This window comes from Carassius carassius, chromosome 20, assembly GCF_963082965.1.
Source record: "Carassius carassius chromosome 20, fCarCar2.1, whole genome shotgun sequence".
NCBI lineage: Eukaryota > Metazoa > Chordata > Actinopteri > Cypriniformes > Cyprinidae > Carassius > Carassius carassius.
The window spans coordinates 11,857,757-11,878,359 of record NC_081774.1 but is presented as its reverse complement, the minus strand read 5'-3'; the positions used below and the strand labels follow the sequence as shown (position 1 = coordinate 11,878,359).

The window sequence follows — 20,603 nt, the reverse complement described above, 5'->3', positions numbered from 1 at the left end:
CAGAGATCATTCGATGTTATAGGCATGTCACTTCAACTAAAGTTGGCAAATGTGCATAATTCTCTTTTTCTCTGGAGAACCTGGTAATGTGACAGGCAATCTGAAGCCACTTAAATCGTTGTCTGTGCTACGGATGTGCAAGTGAGAGGATGTGTCTCACCTACGCTGATGACAGTTTCCTGTAAAACTGTAGTGTGTTACCAAGAGAAGTGAGACTGAGCGTTTAAGCCCTGACACTTCTTTCTCTCTGTTGCTTGTGTAGTACAGAGCAGACGTGACAGCTAAGTTTCAAAGTCCCATGAATATAAACGACTCCTGTGAGCTGTCATGCTATTATAATGATAATGTTTTGCAGTAAATAAAAAGAATTGAAAACCTTAAATTCATGACAGATGCTACACTGTGAGATCATTACCTGTACCCCTAGTTTTGAATGCTGAACTAGTACGACACAATGCTCTGTTTCATGAAGTGATGTCCTTATGATTAAGGGGAAAAAATAAAAACTATAAAAGCTAATGCATTCATAATGTAATTATGATTCCTTACTTATTTTAATGTAATATTTTTAGTCTTTTTATTGAATTAGTTGCACTGAATGCACTGAAAAAAACAAAAAAACAAAAAGATGGTAAAACTATTTTCACCCAGAAACTGCTAGAAAACTTTAGATATAATTCCAAATAAATAGCAAGTATCTCACTGAATTGAGCGTGAAATTTTGAAATGCTGAAATAGTGTTTTCTTCTTGTTTAATTTACAGCTTTGAAAACGTTTTACAATGCATGTCATAATGGTTTCTATTCATTGTTTCACATTACATTTATTAATTAGTTAATTTAAAAAGCATGATTTGATTTCAATTGATAACTGATTACTTTATTTTATAATATTCCATAATCCTAATTTATTATAGGCATATATAATGCATAATAAATAATCATGATCTCATTTTTATTTCTACATTTAAAATAATAATAATAATAATAATAATGGTAAATCACTCATCACCAGTATTGTGCACAGACAGGTCAACAATGAATTAATGTGACCTGCTTTACTGACAATGTACTCCATATTCACATTTGTATGATTTCATAGTTTTTGATGACTTTACCAATTTTGTAAAATTATGAAAAAAGTATCATAAAGAATAATTTGGTGTGTCTGATAGTGGCATGCATTATCTTACTTTGGCAGACATACTTTCCTTTCCTCTCTTCCTTTAGCTCATATTCTTTTCTCATTGCCATGTGTTTGTAGATGTATTGAAGATTATAAGAGAGGAGCAGACGGTCGCTCATGTCAGCCGTTGTCAGAGGCCTGCATTGAGGGAGTGGACTGTGCGGACATAGCTGACATCCCAGCCAACCAGACTGTGTTTGGAGACCTCTTCTATGGCTACAATAACCACACCAAAGAGATTACATCAGGACAGATCCTTAAGGCTTCCTTCAGGTGATGATTTACAATGCACTTGATTTTACCAGTGCTTTTTTTTTTTTTTTTTTTACCCATTTTTAATAGCAATATTGTTCTGATAATGTGTTCTGATAATGAATTTCATATTTATCTTTCTCTTGGATTTATTCAATCAAAAACTCCTATGTGCAGTTCAGAAATATGAATTATACATCAGTGGAGCCTGCTTTTGCAGTGACATTAACAGGTTTAAGGGGTGTTGTTTAGTTTGTTTGGAAAGTGGAGTTGACTGTTAAGCATAACACATATACTCCGCTGGCTTATTTATTTTATTTTGGAGCTTTTGTCAATTATATTGACAGGACAATGGCAAGGTGACATGATATGATAAGGAAAACAGAGAAAGATAGGATCAGGAAATTACAAGTCATAGCATGTGCTCTACCCGCCCTGGCACGTCTCTGACTGAAAGTGGCATATGTCTTTTTTATATTGGTGGGAGTACTAATATGATAAAACTCTAATGCTCACAAAATATCCTTTTAATCGATGATCACTATACACTATGTAGATGTAACATTTATGTATGCCTTTACCAGTATGACATATAAATATCTTTAGGTGTCATATGATGTGATTTAATTTTTTCCTTTCTCTTTGGAGTTTTACAAAGAAGATATGTTAAGTTGCAAACAAACTATTTTACTATTTTAAAACGTTTTTATTCTCGCTGTTGCCGCTGCTGCGATGTCATGGAGTCACTGTTTGTTGCGAAAGAGAAACTACTTTGTTTGGCCCTCCAAAAGAGGACACAACTAGAAACAATCAAAGTGAATAGAATTCTTTCCACCAAATATTTTATTTTATTAGCATTAAACTCTTTTATAATGTAGAATTATTTATTTATTTAGCCAAGCAACTTAGTGCATAAATATATAATTGTTGGAAACCATCTATTTTAGAGAATAATTTAACTACATAGGCCAGCAAACAATTTATAGGTATAGTTCAACCAAAAATGAGAATTCTGTCACCATCTACTCACCCTCATGTAATTTTAAACCTGTGTGCACTTCTTTCTTTTGTGGAACCCCCGAATTAAATAAATGAAAAAATAAAATTAAATGAAAATAATTAAATTAAATACATAAAAGGAAGAATGCTGAAAACGTCTTAAGGCTATGCATGTAATGCTACGGGAAATGCTACGGTAATGCCTCCAGTGTGACCATGCTCTGAATCGTGTGTAATCAGTCCAATGGATGGACGAGACATCATGAGAAGGATGACATAGTGACCAGTAAGCATGTGCAGTGGATACAATGGCAGCTTCTTGGAAATTAAGTAAGTGCTCGCAGGGATGCCGGAAGTATGGCACGGAGACACAGGGTCTTGTTCCCTCTGGGTTACATGCATAACCTAGACACGTTCGCCTTCAGGTACTCGAGCTGCATTGAGCCACTATGGGAACAAGTATGCCCATGCTGCCAGTCTTTCAAATCCCTGCGTAGTGTGGAAGAGCACAGCTAGAGCGAGAGAACAGAGGAGCCCAGAGTGGCTTGCATATCAAGGCCATAGAACCTGACGAACAGTAGGGTTGTGGACCAACCAGCAGCGTTGCAGATGTCCTGGAGTTCGACAGGCATTACAAACAGGGTTACAAGACAGGGGTAACAAACTCAGACCTCCCTTGTGGTTAATATAAGGCACAACTGCTGTGTTGTCAGTGTGCACCAACACGCAATCTCTTTCGTCTGGTAGAAAGTTTTTTAATGCTAGAAACATGCACAGCATCTCGAAGCAGTTGATGTGCCACATGAAATGGCAACCACTCCACAGACCAGGGGAGGTGACAGACCCCAAATGGTGAGGGATGCCACTGTTGCGTACAACAAGGAGCTTCCAGCACCAGGCCCTGAGACAAGAACCAAGGTTTTCTCCACATGTTTAAGGCATCTAGGCATCGCCGTGCAGATTTTAGCATGCAGAGCAGGTTTCCCCTTAGGGAGAACCCCTTGTTCTTGAGCCACCACTGTAGGGGTCTCATGTACAGCAGGCCAAAAGGTATCATGTTGGACGCAGCTGCGATCAGACCCAGCACTTTTTGAAACTACTTGAAAGTGAGTGACTGGCCTACTCTTACTCTCACGCCTACAGTGAGGATTGACTTGATTCAAGCAGGAAACAGTTGTGCCTGAATCTTGGTCCAATTCCACACCATGCCAAGATAAGTGGTTCTCCATACTGGAGAAAGCACACTTTTCTTGCCGTTTAGTCTTAACTCCACTTTTTTCATGTTAGCAAGAATGTCATCTCGATGCTCTGATTTAGTTAATATCAACCAATCTTTAATGTAATTGAGTATGCAAATGCCCTGGAGTCACAGAGTAGTGGGAGTGGGAATGACCCGTTGAAACGAGGAGAACCGAACTGGATTCTGTAGCCTCTCTTTACAGTGTGCAGGACCCATTGAGAGAGAGTTTTCCATACAGCCAAATAGTCTATGAAGGGAATCAGTCTCTCGAGACTAACCTCTGTTGTAATCAGAATGGCTACATCAGGTGCCCTGAAGCAGCGGACCGGCAGGGGAATGGCCAAACTAGCTGCTCTAGAGACTTTCGAAGAGGTATCGAGCCTCCCAGTATCGCAATGATACCAGGATTGGAGAATGATTGAAGCACTCCCAGAAGACTGCTGAGCTTCCGATCCCAGAGAGCGGGCGCTGGATCTGGTGAGCGAGGAAGAAGAAAGGGTCTATCTGCAATACCCACGACTGCAGCTTCTTGCTTTGGCAGAAGTGGGGCTGGCACCACGAGGAGCACTAGTGAAGGCTCCCACCTAGAAAGGCGAAAGCGTACGCAGTGGCAGATGTTTGCAATGCAGGCAGTCAGCTCCCTTGATAGCTAACTCTCCATGCTTCGCTTCCAAGCAGAAAACATACAGACTTTGTGTATCCCCACCAGTGATGCGCGGGTCAATGTATTAATAACCCGCACCCGACCGACGTTTTCAACTAACCCGCCCGCAACTCGGACCGCAAAAAAAATTGAATAAAATAATGTACCCGACCCGCTTCCTGACCCGCATTTTTAAAAAGCAGTAAATGCTCATCGTAGCGTCATTGGGCCATAGGAACGTAGGCAAAACTAACTAGGCAAATTAAAAAAAAAAAAAAAATTAATACCATAATATATTATATTTTTGTCAAGAATTATACAAAATCGTCAGTAAGCTCATAATTTGTACTAAAATAGTCTAGTCTGGCTATGTCTATTTGTATGTTTCTGCAAGGTCAGCAGACTGTGAGGCTCGGGTTTGTTCCGATCAGAGCTCGTGAGCGGAGAGCGCATTTCTGAATATCCCGATCCGCTCGCTCATTCCATGGGGTCTCGCTCAACCCAGAATGGCCTGCTGGTTCGAAAATAAGCAAGGAGTCATTTTATTGTTTAGTAATAAACTGGTGTTTTCTGTGTCGCTGCAAAGATGAAGTTGACAATGCAGACTCGCCATGAACGCCAGTGAGAAATGCACATTTCATATGGATTACATCATCAGAGAGTAGCCCTTTAATTTTTTTTGAATATTTTCATTTAAAAGAAGACATTTCAAGCTTTCTGTAATATATAGCCTATATTTCTCAAATCTGAGGCACACGCTGATTTTAGTTCACATGCAATGCAAGTGATCCTGCCGGTGTCCTGACATTTTATCCTACCCGTCAGATTTTCCTACAAGGGCTTACAGCGCATGTGCACATCGATATTGCGTCATATTTGTCAGGCTGAACAACACGCCCATAATTTTTTACTACTCTTGCATGGATTTCTTCATGTAAGGTAAGTTTTTGACTATTTCTGTTAGTATTGATTATACCAAGACCGCTAGTAGTAATGAGAACTGATTAATGTCACATTACGTAACCAGCTAGCATCAGGGATCATCTTTGTTATCATTTGTCATTGAAAAGTTAGGCTATATGTTAGGTTATATGATAATCTGATTAGTAAACCATTTCAAAAATTTTTGATGTAAAAAATAATTTCTCCATTATAGTTAAACTGCAAAATCAAACAAACAGTTGACCTAACATAAATAAATAGACAACCTATTGAACTCGATCAACTTAAATTAACTTAAATATCAAACGAAATATATAAACATATAATCTGAATAAAAGTCAATCTACTTAATTTTTTAAAAGTTGTTAAACAACCAAAGACACTTAGAATTTTGCACTGCTTAACATCTATAATAATCCTTTTTTTATATATATAGACAAAATTAAAGTATATTGTTCAAAGCCTTCTACATAGTACTAGTTTCTTGTAAATGAAGACAAGCATTTATGCTTATAGACAACAAGCATTAATTTAATTGCAATGAGATGCACATACCTCAGCACACGATTCTCAACCATGGTGAGGATCAATACATTTTAAATCAGTAAAAATATGAACTCTGATCCACATGACAGCTAACTGACAGTGACAACAGCAGCAGCATACATTAAGATAGTAAGATTTAAAACAATTCTAATATTTTAATAATGAACACAAAATGTTTTCAAGCAGCAATGCATGCTGGGAACTTGTGCAATATTGTTCCATGTACAATGTTTATTCAGATGACTCAATTTGAATAGCCTAGGGATTGTTGTGAACAAATACTTGAGTATCTAAGTAAGTTAAACAAAACAGCTTATGCTAGTATGCTTTTTTTTCCTTCACACAAAACATTAAACTGACTTCTACTAAACATTCTTTTTTCAAGCTACTTTTTTTACATTGGTTAGTAGGACCAATAGTCTTAGTAGGAAATATATTTTTGGATGACTCGTAACCGCGGGCAACCGCGGGCAACCGCGGGCACCCGCTCATTTTGGATCAACCCGCGCATCACCCCCACCCGTAATGTAGTGCCTGCATGGAGAAACACACAGCTTGAAACGTTGCCTGCTCTTGCCCAACTGTTTAGTCTTATGACTCACATTTGGCATGACTTATAGTGAGGGACAGACAACATTAATTAAGACTCACAAATGGATAGAGACTGAAACACACACACACAGAGCACTTGTGGAATGACAGAAAGCTGCCGCTGTTTCCATCACACATGCTTTTTAGCTTCTTGGTCGCTATGTCTCCCTGCACGTGACATCTTGCCCATCTTTTGAACTTATTACACAGGTGATTTGTGTGGTTACACTTGGAGAGGGTTCGACCACAGGTGTCTTTCCACCACCACTAGTGCTGCCATAGACCTGATGATGGTGCAGGAAGTCTCTTTGGTGGCACAGAGAGACAGATCAGCAGTTCGTCAGAGCTCTGTGATATCCTCAGATTTAATCTCTTCGCCCTCATCCATCTCTTTCGGCAGATCGGCTTGGTAAGCCTGCTATACCGCCGTGGTGTACAAGCAAGATCAAGCCTGACCATTGCCCACCAGTTCTGAGGAAGTTCTCATGCGGCATGGAAAGGCAATGTCTGAGCCTTCAGGGACGATGCTGCACCGGAGGACAGACAACTCGCAAGAGTCCGTTACATCATGCCAAGTCACCCCTCCCATTGGATGCATGCACACGTGATTCAGAGTGTGGTCACGCCTAAGGCATCCCCTTAGCATTTCGACGCAGCTTGAGTTCCTTAAGAGGAACCCCATTTACTTTTCTTGTATGCCTCCCGCCCAGCCCCCAACCGCCCAAATATTATGAATATTTTTAGCTTTACAATGCCTTTTAAATATTTTGTTTGTTCTACTATTGATAGCAAAAATTATGTCTAGTATTTGTCTGAAATTGTCTTTGTTTTGTAGATCTTAGATTGCAGTTCTAATATTTAATCATCAAGTCCGATTTAATAAAAGCACAAATCCTGTGAAATACAGCACAGCAGAATCTCTATCTTGTTACATACAAAGACCCTTGAAAGTCCCTCTAATTTAAAGAGCACTTTGGTCAGCTCAACTTAAAGGTCACCATGCAAAGTCATTGATGGCCCTTAAATTAAACACTGACAGGCACAGTTTCCTGCAGCAGTTTATCCATTTACTCCACATGGTTTTTTTGGTGTAGTATGGGAGGAGGGAGGCCTGAGTGATGGAGAAATAGTGGGAAGAGAGTTAATATTATCAAGAAGCCAAATCTCAAAAGCTCTGATCTCATTTGGAGGCACCCAGAGAGACGTTGGGTTCAGACAGACTTTGAAAAGCACAACTGGACCTCATGGATCAGGACTTATTCTCTGTGCTGTTCTCTTCACCTTTTGAGAGGCCCAGGCCTAACACACCTCTAATTATGTGGAATGGCGAGGAGCAAATTAAAAGTGACCATAAGCAGGTTGGGTTTAATCGGGCTTAATTGGGCCAGCTGAATCTATTGGATCTTTAGTTGAACAAAAGGGGGATACGGCAAGTCCATTAATCCTTCATGTACAGCAGGGTTTTGACTATTAATTTCAGACCTGAGGAAATAGTTGAAATTCTGGTGCTCAGGATGAGCAGTGGCAGGAAATTAAATGTTTTTTATTTCACTTTGAAAACTGAAGGGGGAATTCACTAAGAAATAGTACTTGCTAATACTAGCATTTATTTGTATGCACTGTTTTTGCTGTTTTAGGGTCTGATTCTATAAAGAAACGTCTCAGGTTACGAATGTAACCATGGTACCCTGAAAGGGAACGAGACACTGGGTCCTCTGAGGGGACACTATGGGGAACACCTCGTTGTGACCCGTGTCTGAAGCATACTTTGAAAAACGCCAACGTGTTGGCCGGCGACAGCCTCTGACGTCACTACCAGCACGACTATAAATACGCGCCCGTAGGACCCGTCACTTATCTTCTTCGTGAAGCTTGCGTCCGAAGCATGGCAGGGAGCTAGAGGACGCAGTGTCTCATTCCATCTCAGGGAACCATGGTTATATTCATAACCTGAGACGTTCCCTGTCAAGGGAACTTCGAACTGCGTCCTCTGAGGGGACACTATGGGGAACAGTATACCCACGCCGCCATGCTGAGGGGAGTGCAGACCAGAATCATGGCAAACACTACCAACTCTACCACTTCACCGGGAGTCGCCCCTGGGATGGTTCGACGGCTGTCTATGACATTATCCCTTACGGCCAAAGGCCTAAGCTACATACCCAACTTACCTGTAGGGCCCTTGCCCGGGGTAGAGCTGAAGGCTTGGAAACACAAAAGATTCCTTTAAAGGGATACGGCTAAGAACCTAGCACTTTCTTCTACCAAGTCTTGCCTGTCACACAGGGGCTACTGCTAGCTTTCGCAAAAACTTGCAGAAAGAGCTGTCCCAACAGTACTCTAGTAGCGGCGCCGTGTTCTAGATAGGTATCAGAGGATACCTGGGTGGAGTGGTGCCCAAGATGAACGGGGCTTTAACCGACTCAAGAAAGGGCACGAAGCAGCCGTGCGAAGGCCTTACCATATAGGATTTTAGAAAGAACGCAGAGTACTAGCGTGCGAACTTACCACAGTGTGGATTTCAGAAAGTTTGCAAAGACTTCACGTGCACACTTACCATAACATGGATTTACAAATACTGTTCTAAGGAGGGGCTCTCGTGGAACTCTGATAGAGCAGCTCGTAGATGGAATGGCCCGGGAGCAGAGCAATTGGAGGACGGAACGTACAGATGAAGCCTCGGCCACGTGTGTACCATGGCGTCCAGCCCCCAATGGAGCTGGATGAGTCAGAGGAAGCCAGAGGGGATAGTGTGATGCTCTCTCGAGCCGCAAAACCGATCCACCCAAGTCTGGCCAACCTCTTCAACACCTTGGTGCGAAGGCGCCATTCCCCGAGCCTCAGCCCCTGCCTCAGCAGGATGTCTGCTCTCACAGTGTGTCTCAAAACAGTATGTAGTACTGGAGCGCTCTGAAAGAACCGAGAATCAGTCTCCCATGAGAGGAGGACTCCGAGCTCCGAGCAGCATGCTCATAGGTGACCCTTTCAGAAAAGGGGAGCGCTGCTAAACTACCGTGAGAATTGCTCACACAGCCCCCATGTTGAGGGGCGATTCTTGAGGTGTATAACAAATACACACCGGTTGGATGAAGCCCAAGGAACCCCGGGGCTAATCATCTCAAGAAAGGGAACGAAGCGGAGCGCGTAACCCTTACCGTACAGGATTTCAGAAAGTGTGCAGAATCTTGCGTGCACACTTACCACTTACGTGGATTTCAGACAGTGTGCAAAGCGTTAACGTGCACACTGACCACCATGTGGTTTTGAGAAAGTACACAGGCTTAGCGTCTGTACTAAAAGGTTACCTGACAACCACTGTATGTGGGAGCTCACATTCAGAGAGACCTGTGAAGCCTGCTACCTGATAACCACAATATGTGGGAGTTCACCTACAGAGAGGCCTAGAGAGGCCTACTACCTGTTACCAGATAACCACCTCAAGTGGAAACTGAAAGTAATATGGAACTCGACTCCAGGGAGGCCTGGTGAGGCCTACTACCTGACAACCACAAACCATGGGAGCTCGCTTTTTAGTGGAAACGCACAGTATGTGGGAGCTAAATCTCCAGGGAGGCCTGGTGAGGCCTACTACCTGGCAACCACAGTATGTGGGAGCTCGCCTTCAGAGAGACCTGGTGAAGCCAACTATATGAAAACCACAATATGCTATTTAGTGGAAACGCACAGTATGTGGGAGCTAAACCTCCAGGGAGGCCTGGTGAGGCCTACTACCTGACAACCACAGAATGTGGGAGCTCACCATCAGAGAGGCCTGATGAAGCCTACTACCTGATAACCACAATATGTGGGAGTCCACCCAGCCCCTCATGTTGATGGAAGCGATGCTTGAGGTGTATAACAAATACACACTGGTTGAATGAAGTCCATGGAACCCAGGGCTAATCATCTTAAGAAAGGGAACGAAGCAGAGCGCTAAACCCCTACCGTACAGGATTTCAGAAAGTGCGCAGAGTCTTGCGTGCACACTTACCAATTACGTGGATTTCAGACAGTGCGCAAAGTGTTCACGTGCACACTGACCACCATGTGGTTTTGAGAAAGTACACAGGCTTAGCGTGTGTACAAAAAGGTTCCTAAGCATCGCAGAGGCGCTGGATCGCACGGGAGAGGTGAGCTCCAACCCCAAGCGGCCAGGCAGCCCCTCAGGGTGACCTGGCCGGACATCCATGAAATTCCCCACAGTGCTGTGCCAATTCTGACGATCAGCCAGGCTCCTCGGGAGGGGGTGTGGGATGGACAACCGCAGAGCGCTTGCCCCCCACACACGGGTCCGACTCCGCGGTGGGTGCCGCGCCCCGGAGTGGCGGTACCCACGCGGTGCGGCCGCCTGCCGAAAGCCTGTGATCTTGGCCACCTAATACCTAGAGCACTGTAAAGGAAACTCAGAGTTTGTTAGTAGACATATAACCACCAGCAACCTAACACCCATAAGCAGGTAAAGCAAGGGTTATGTACTCACCCACCCTCCTGTACTGGAGTCCCACTTGCGGGGCGCCCCCTTCTGGTCCGGACCGTCAGTAAGGCTGTTACTATGAACATAGAACCAACCAAAGAATCATAGGTCCAGGACAGGAGACTGTTATGTGAGAAACTTTCCACCTAACCTTGATCAGGTTGAGGGCTGGTGGCTACAGGGGAATTAGGCAGGGGAGGACAAAAACAGAAGTTAAAACAGAGGTTAAAACATCCGGAGCTACTAGGTATCGCTCTGATCCGGGCGAGGATGCTGCCTCGTCTGAATCACATCCCTCAGACCCTGCTTACCTCTCCGTGACCCGCAATTCCTCTTGCCCCTGCCCTTAGGCGGGGGAGGAGCGCGAGCTGCGACACTAGCCTTCTGCACCCGTCTCCGATCCTCAGATCGAGATGGGCCAGGACCCCTTTGTTGTTTGGGCTCGGACCTTCCCCTGTATCCAGGTCCTTCAGCAGGCCAGCCTGGTAAGCCTGAAGCACTGCCATCGTGTGCAACGAAGCCACAGCCTGACCTGCCGTGTATGATTTGCCATTTAAGCGGGATGTATCCTGGAGGGGCTTAGATGGCAAAGAGGGAGATTTAAGAGAGGACGTTTCCCCCACAGAGAGATAGCTAACCAGCATCTCTTCTACAGGGGGCATCCTCTCATAGCCGTTTTCGTGCATGCCTTTGATATCAGCAAAACCCGTATGCTGAAACCAGATGGATGCGAGAGGAAAACGGCCTCTTCCATTCCTTTTCGACTTCTGCATGCAAGTCAGGCAAGAATGGAAGGCTCACCTGGGCTGGAGGGCTATGGTCAGACAAATAACGCTCATCGAGGCAACCTCGCGATGTTACTTTTCTGGCACGCTTCCATGGCAAGACTAATTTTCCCATGACGCGATCCATAACCTTTAACAGCTCCCCATACGCAGGGCAGGAGGATTGAGAAGGCTCAGCCTCAGCTTCTTCGCCACTCTCAGACATCTCCTGCTCTTCCAGGGTAAAACCCAGCAGAGCACTAACTTCAGTGCCAGAATGGGTTAATGACAACGCATCTTCCTCCCGAAGTTCACTCTCGTTTGCCGCCGGAGAGTGTGAAAGAAAAAGTCCCTCTCTACACTCCTCAGCAAGATCCACCTGTGATCCCCACAAGCTCATTCTCCTCCGTGCCTTGGAAACGGTGGGTCCTGAGCTGCAGGATCCAGATGGCTGTCCCTCTTTCCTCGAAAAGAGAGACAAACGAGAGCGGAGCTTTTTCACAGAAAAACGCTCGCAGTGCACGCAGATTGCCCCCTTGAGGACATCGCGCGCGTGCTCTTCGCCCAAACAAGAGATGCAAAGAGTGTGTGTGTCATCAGGTGTCAAATAACACTGACACGGATGCACACACTGTTTAAACGCCTTGCTAGTGGATGCCATGACAAAAATAATAGATCGCTCTTACCCTTTTGGTCGTTTGCACGCACTCAGATGCACGCTTCAAACAAAACAGTCAATGAAGACGAAGATGATAAGTGACGGGTCCTACGGGCGCGTATTTATAGTCGCGCTGGTAATGACGTCAGAGGCTGTCGCCGGCCAACACGTTGGCGTTTTTCAAAGTATGCTTCAGACACGGGTCACGACGAGGTGTTCCCCATAGTGTCCCCTCAGAGGACGCAGTTCGAAGTTCCCTTGACAGGGAGCTATGCAAATCTGTTAATGGTGCACAATATCCACAGAATATTTGCTGAACACCTCAACACAGTTTTGCACACAAGTTGGTTGGGAATGTTTAGATAAGGAGGTTTAAGCAGACTTCTACAATCTGTCATGATTTCCTGACTCAACACTTAAAGTACAGTATGCTTGACTACTATTTGTACATTACCATTTAAGTTTGGATTAAATAAATTTTTATTTATTTGAGTGATTAATGCATTTATTTAGCTAGTTGGTTGAAAGTGACAGTATTTATAACTTATTTTTGCTTTTACTGTATTTTTGATACAGTCCTAATACTAATAAATGCAGCCTTTGTGAGCACAAATGGCCTCTTTCAAAAATATTAGAAAAAAGTATTACATACACCAAACTTGAACGGAACCAAGTTACAATGCTCTTTTTTATAATTCGATTATGTTTTTTTAAAGAAAGTTTATTAACATCTGAGCTGCATGTGCATTAGTAACACAACACATATTGTCTCAGGGAAATACAATTTTCTGTATATAGTTTATAATAAACCCAATTCACATAGAAAGAAGGGTCTTTTTCCTGAAAATTTTTTACAGTGACCAAATATTACAGTTTAATTTTAACACATGTAATGCCATGTTTTATGTATTTTGAGTGCCAAGTAAATTCTTCTCAAAGAGATTGTAAGATTGAATAACATGGCAGATTATTTACAATTAACATTGCATGCAATGTGCACTCAACAAATTGAGGAATTAAACATATACTTACAGAGGTAACTCTGATTCATCTCTTTCCAAAATGATGCAACAGGGAAAAGAATGAGCAACTGCCAGATAAAATCCATCCAGAGAGGTTGAAGTTGTTTATTATTCTGTTTTAAACTTACACAAGGCCGTGTGTTTCCTTTGGCGTTTCACCAAAAGTTACTACCCACAAGTCTGGGTTGTCACACAGCAGCTGCTTTTATGATCTGACTCGTATCTGAAAGGCATGGTTACATTTTCATGCTTTTTAATCCTGAATGTGAGGTGCAATGCATTTCCTGGGACAACCTGCCCAAAAGAGAATGCAGAATGGATTAGCTCTTGTTTGATGCTTTTAAGGTCAGTGGTGTTCTCAGACAGCTGCACATCGTACCCTTGGAATTATAAGTTTCTATCTGCATTCAGAGTAATTTTGAGATATTGAGCTTCAAAGTTTTTGCATTCGACTGTGTAGATAGAACCTTATTGTTTTATAAATAAAAATAATGTATACAACATAAACAAAATCTATCATATAACGTAAATAAATTGTCACAGAATAACAATATGGGAATAACTAAATTTTGACAAAAATGTCAGATACAACCTTATAATTCCAAGGGGACAACATGACATTTTGAAAGCCCTGTATTGCAGCGAGAGTGTGCTGTTGGATGTTTCCTTGCTCTGTAAAGTATCTTTTATAAAGAAATGTAGAGGACAGTCATGAAACAAGGAATGTGGAGTACAGATTTACTGAGGTTGCTTTTAAAAGCCAAGATAATCTGAACATGGAAGTGTTTGAAGTAAACAATTTGAGGACATATTGAAAATTCATTTTTAACCCTAAGCAGTCTTCTAGCTTACTTTGTTTCTTTTTCTCCCCAATGTTTCCCTTTTTAAATTCTAATACATGTTTGTAAACAAACAGTTATTATGAAAGTGAAAGAATGTGTCCATTCCAGTCAGTTTCATCTCTAAATACCAGTCTGTGTGCTTGTCAATTGTCAGTTTAATTTAGCTTTTAGTTCATCCTGGTTTGGTACTATGTATTAGCAAGCCAATTGCATGCCCATGCTCATCATTTTAATTATACATAGTCTTTTGAGATGTAGCATCTGGCATGTTGTAAGCCCAATCGGCACCTGCCCAAGCAGTTATTGACATGTTGCAGTGCCATTTCTACAAAAATAGCACAGTGCTATTTAAGTGTCAATTTTGTAATTGCCACACAGATATATCTGTTTATTTTCTCTGTCTCTATCTAATAATAACATAAATTTGATAAATTTGTGAAAATTCTTTTAGTATTCTGAACTCAGTGTCATTTTAAAAGTACAAAAATGTAAAGTTTGGGTTATACTTTATTTTAAAGTGTCCCTGTTACATTGTAATTATACATTTAAGTACTGAGTAATATTAATTAACATACTATATGGCTAGGGTTGGCTTAGGGTTACTTGCATGTAACGTGTAACAAGAACAACTTAAAATAAAGTGTTTGTCAAGAAATTTAAAGTAGATCTAAAAGTCTGAAATGTAGGTTTTACAAGCTGTGCTTATATTTGCTGTGGGAGGTAGGTGGATGAATGGATGGATTGATTGTTTTGGATAGTTGCTCCTCCATTTCTAGGGTGTTTGTAGTCAGTTACTTTGAATAGTTATAGAGAATGTCAGAATGTCTACATAGAAAACGAAAGGGAGGCATACAAATTCTGACAACCCTACCTATAATGCATATTTCTGAAGTTTGCACACACACACATACATAGGGGTTTACACAAGCTGTTCTTCAAATAGAGTACACTTAGTGGGGATTTACCACTGGAGGTTGTGCTCAAGGCCGTGCTACAGTATTTTTCCAGAAACTTCCTGTGGCACTGCTGCCAAAATCTCTAGCTTGTTGAGAAGCGGTCTTGTTGAGTAGTAGTCAATATCTTTGTACCACTGCACTTGTAGAGCAGAGTGCAAAGAAATTAAGCAAGTAAATTATGCAAACATTTTGTTGACATCTTAATTAGATACTATATACAGGCTTTTAGAGAGCATTCCAAATATCCATGCCTATTTCATCCTCCATATCTTGTGTGCATTGCCAGGCAGGATTTCATTTTGATTTCTGTCTTATCATCGTGAGACTTTCCACCTAAAAACATGTGCCCTTTCCTAATTACTTTCCCTCTCCTCTGGGTTCCAGCCTCAACCAGTTTCACTTCCTTTCCTTCCCAATGTGCTTTGAGCTGGTTTTAATGATTTTTTCACTGCCCTTTGTTCTCATTAAGACTTTGCAGAATAATGATTAGGACTACCTCACTTAAAATCTCCCAATTGGCTGTTTCCATCCACAGCAAGAAACTCAAAGTGCTACCTTTCTCCCAGCACTAAATTAAAACATCACACACAGGCTGTGAACAGTCTGCTTATTTTTAAAAGCCTGAAGTCTGAGCTATTTTCATAAGGCTCTTTTTTCTCTTTTTTATGCTCTTCTAACTTTCTTTTATAATTATAATTTTCTCATATAAATGAAATGTTGATTATATGTTTTCTTTATGCTGTGATATTAGCAAAACTGTAATGTAAAAAAAAAATGTCTGTACATATGTAATTATATGAAAAACAATACTTTTAATTATTATGAATTGTAATTATATAATAATAATTAATGTAATAAAATGTTTCTGTTTGTTCAAGCATCCTAACCAGTCAACAGAGCATCATCAACTTGGTGGGTGGAGTATTTAAGGAAACTTATATGACCTCAGTTCTGTGTAGTGGCATAGAAATTACACACTTCTTCTTTAAACAAGCTACAAATGCGTGCTCAAAATTCAGCCATTCTAGATTAATTCATTCGGGCCCTCAAATTATGATTAATTATGCATGAAATCATCTCTTAATGATATTAATTGACAACTGGATATCTCATTATCTTGACTGAAATTAAATATCAACTTCACACAACTTATTTCTTTCCTTATTTATACTGAAAGAAAACTAAACATGCTGCAAATTTTAGTTCTCATTTTCTAGCAATTTTAGCTTTAGATTTCTGAGCCTGCCATTTTGTATTTGTCTTGAAAAAAATTATTCTATCAGTATTAAACTCTATTATTATAGTCTGCTGTCAACTGTTGCTGGTCATAAGCAGTTCACCTAGTTTACACTCAAAATTGTCCATAATTATTTATATTTTTTCCTGTATTCTCGTTCAACAGATAATCCCACCTGTGATACCCAAGAGTATTCTATAAGACTTGCATGTTCTGTCTATAATTACCGTGCTACTACAGTAGATATTATTGCTGAAATCTTTATAGAATTCCACAGGAAAAGTAACAAGCATTTAAAATAGTGATGTCAAATGATTAATCATGATTAACTGCATCCAAAAAATTTAATACATATTATATGTGTGTACGGTGTATATTTATTACGTATATATAAATACACACACATGCATGTATATATTTTGAAAATATATAAGTGTATACATTTATATATGTATATTCTTATATTTTATATTATATATAAATATATTTAATATTTAAACATAGCATATTTTTCTTAAATCCATGTGTTTGTATTTATATATTCATAATAAATATACACAGTATGCACACATATATTATTTAAACAAAAACTTTTATTTTGGATGTGATTAATCACTATTAATTATTTTTGCAAATGCTTCTAGTGCTGTATTTTACTGATATCTTACTGTTGTGATGTATTGTTGTTTGTCATGTGTGTTTTTAAATAACTGGGCCGCCTCTCTTCGTCAGGACACTCCTGTAAAAGAGATTCTTAATCTCCGTGAGGTTCTCTCCTGGTTAAATAAAGGCAAAAAAAAAAGAAAAAGTAAAGGATTACTGCAAATTTTTAAGGTAATTTAATAATTTATTATTTTTTTTTATTTAATTACTGCATTACAAATAGTTAATAATGTAGACAGTTCTAAAATCAATATTGAATTTGAAATCTAAATTTACCGTCTAAAGATAAAAATCAATGCAGAATCTTTAACCCTCTGCATGCCAGCTTGTTCACTTTCAGTTTTTCCTGATTCACAGACAAACCTTAAATATTCAGATACAGATAAGACTAAAATCAATCGAATCTAAAAAGGGCCTACTTTTATTTGTGTACACTGACAATAACAAAACATTGTGCTTTTGCAAAATAAGCAAAACAGAGTGCACTTTCTGCCGTCTAGTTCACCGTGAGCATCCTTCTACATGCCACAAACTCAGCAAATATTTTACACAGAGACATGAGAAATATGTCTATAGCAAATTCAAATCTAAAATTAATATTATATGATTATGTAATCCGTATGAAACTAAATCGAAGCACAATCTTTCCCGTATCTGATCTCATTATATGCAGTCACCTGTGTGCAAACACCCATCTAGATACAAATAAATAGATTAAAAAAATGAATTAAGAAAAGTCTTATTTTCATCATTTTTGAAAGAAGCCCTGCTATGAGGAATTTACTTCAGAAGAACAGCACAATCTGATATGGCTTTATTCAGCAGAAAAGATCATTTATGATATTCTAACCTACATTAGTGAACGTGTTATTTTGACATAAACCTGTATGGATCTTACTATTTGGGCTTTTCTTGCCAAACTGAAATGTATTGTTTAACTTTTCTCAAGCTTTTTTGTTATTCAGATGTGTTGTTTTTCAGAGTATTTCTATTTATATATATATATATATATATATATATATATATATATATATTAGGGGTGGCACGGTTCAACTTTTCACGGTTCGGTTTGTTTCACGGTTTTAGAGTCACGGTTTTTGGTTTTAGGTACAGAAATTGAATAAAGTAATCAAATGTAAAACAGCATTGCATATTGAACTATATAAATGATCTTATATTTGCGCGTGTTCTGTGGCGCATGCACAAATCTTGCAGCGCATGCACAAATCTTCTCACTGCACGCGCGAGCTCGCGTCCTCTGGCTCTTAAATGTTTAAACTGACAAAGCTTAAATGAGTTTAGTTTAAATACATATTAAAGTGTGCTGTTCAGGTCTCATCTGTGCGCTTGCGCCTTCAGCACCCGGATGATGACAGAATAAATGACTGCTCATATTCCAGCATAAGTCGTTCACATTGATCAAGAGTGAATGGTTTGTCCAGGTTTTTTTTTTTTTTTCTCATCGCTATTGTTGTAATGTCTGGGAATCCAGAATGCGCATCCATCAACAGAAACATATATTAAGGGTTTTTTTTCAGCGAACCGTGTCACCCCTAATATATATATAAAATGTTTAAGTATTACAGTTGTTTTAAAGCTAAAAGGCTAAACCATTATGTTTGACTCAAATTGAAAGAATAAAGAGCTTAATTTCTATTAAGGTTTGTTAATAATATTGATAGTTCATCATCTAGCTGACTACGTCTTGTATTATTATTATTATTTTTATTTTTCTAAAATCCTGTCAAACGTGCACAAACTACTAGCTACTACTAAATATTGTAGAAACATAATTTTCTGTAAAGTTGCTTTGTAATGATTTGTATTGTTAAAAGCGCTATACAAATAAACTTGAATTGAATTGAATTGAATTGTAGGGATTTTAAGATGTAGCCTAATAAGAGATTTGAATAAGTTACTAATTGAATAACTAAGTTACTTTTAGAGTAATTAGCAGACATGGGGACTTGTGACTTGGTGACTTGGACTCGAGTCGACTCGAGTCGCTATTTTTATGACTTGTGACTTGACTTGACAAAAAATAAAATACTTGAGACTTGACTCGGACTTGGAAGTTAAAGACTCGGGACTTGACTTGAGACACGATGACTTGAATGACTTGAGTGTTAATCACATTATGTTTTCAGTTTGAATATAAAATATATAATTTTTTTTTTTTTTTAATAAAATTGATTACTCAGCTGGAGCGCAGGCTGAGAATCGCGTTGTCATGACTAGACCAGGACACTATCATCAGTCATGCCCTCTCTACCTTACGCAGACCACGCCCACTTAGATCAGATATCACATCACATCAACATCTCAGCTTGAGGGGTACCGAGGGTCATCGCTTTTGTCGTCAATAATTCGCGCCTAAAAATGCGTGGAAATCGCTAGTTGCGCCGCTTTCTCCTTGTTTCCAAAGCGCTCGGACAGTTGCGCCCCTGAGGCGTCGAGCGTGTCTCACCGCGTGCGCGTCGCGACCGCGTTGCTTCCATTGTGAGCGCGCATACCGGTGGCGCATACATGGTGGGATAGGCCACATCGTGCTTGGCTTGCAGACAAGACTCTCGAATCTTATATTTTGCAAGTGCAATACCTTGTAATAGAGGTAATGACTTACGGATGTACTCTGAGAGAGAGATTGTGTGTGTGTGTGTGTGTGTGTGTGTGTGTGAGAGAGAGAGAGAGAGAGAGAGAGAGAGAGAGAGAGAGAGAGAGAGAGAGAGAGACACTCGTGCTTTGCCTGATGAAGGAAACCCAAACTGAGTCTGACTCCAATCACAACCCCAACATTCAGAAACTAATTGACAAAAATCTGAAGTATAATTATGATGAAAAATGAAAAAATTAATTTGAGCTCCAAACCAAACTCCAGTGTTATTCGGCCCTAAACAGAACCACAAAACTGGCAAATTACTTATCACTCAAGCAATTAAAAGAAAGACAAATCCTTTCAAAATATCGACTCCGTGATCATGATTTGGAAATAGAGATTGGTAGATGTCACAGGGAGCCTGTGACCTAAGACTAAAAGGACTTTTATTTTGAAAGAACTGCTGAAGTACTTGTACCCCCATAAACAGTTTACACCAATATACACACACAATCTACATGCCGGCAAATTAACATCCTATACTAGATGTGTGGTTATTTTTCTGTTTAGGTGGTGTGATAGGCTCTCTGCTTAGTTCCATGTTTTTATATAATTTTATTTTCTTTTGTTGGTTGTTTGTACTGTTATACTCACATTGTGGGTCACCTCTCTACTGGCAAACCCATGTGCAGCGACGGCTGCCATTTTAAAGCTGCTAATTGCCCAATTGGAAGGGCACTTTCATTGTCAGTGACATCACAGGAGGAAATCAGGGAAACTATCATTTCTCAGACATTTTTCTTTGTAATGTGGAGACAAAATTTTGTAATTAATAATGTGATGCATAGGTTGCATGTTAATACCATTTATTTAATATATTTGTATAGTTTTATCTTGCTTTAAAATTATCATTTATTTATACATGGTATGTTCCTGAAGTGGGAGGAGCCTAACGCTATAAAAGGGCTCCTGGTAGCCATTTTTCAGGAGAGT

General features: G+C 40.0%; 1 protein-coding gene across 3 annotated transcripts in view; it reads left to right on the top strand.

The window, feature by feature from the left end:
- LOC132096346 (astrotactin-1-like) overlaps positions 1-20,603 on the top strand; it is a 295,271-nt gene that overhangs the window by 148,380 nt on the left and 126,288 nt on the right. For all 3 annotated transcript variants that reach the window (XM_059501638.1, XM_059501637.1, XM_059501636.1), the window contains one exon: positions 1,264-1,458. In XM_059501638.1, the coding sequence (XP_059357621.1) occupies positions 1,264-1,458 (195 nt within the window). The remainder of the gene's footprint in view (positions 1-1,263; positions 1,459-20,603) is intronic.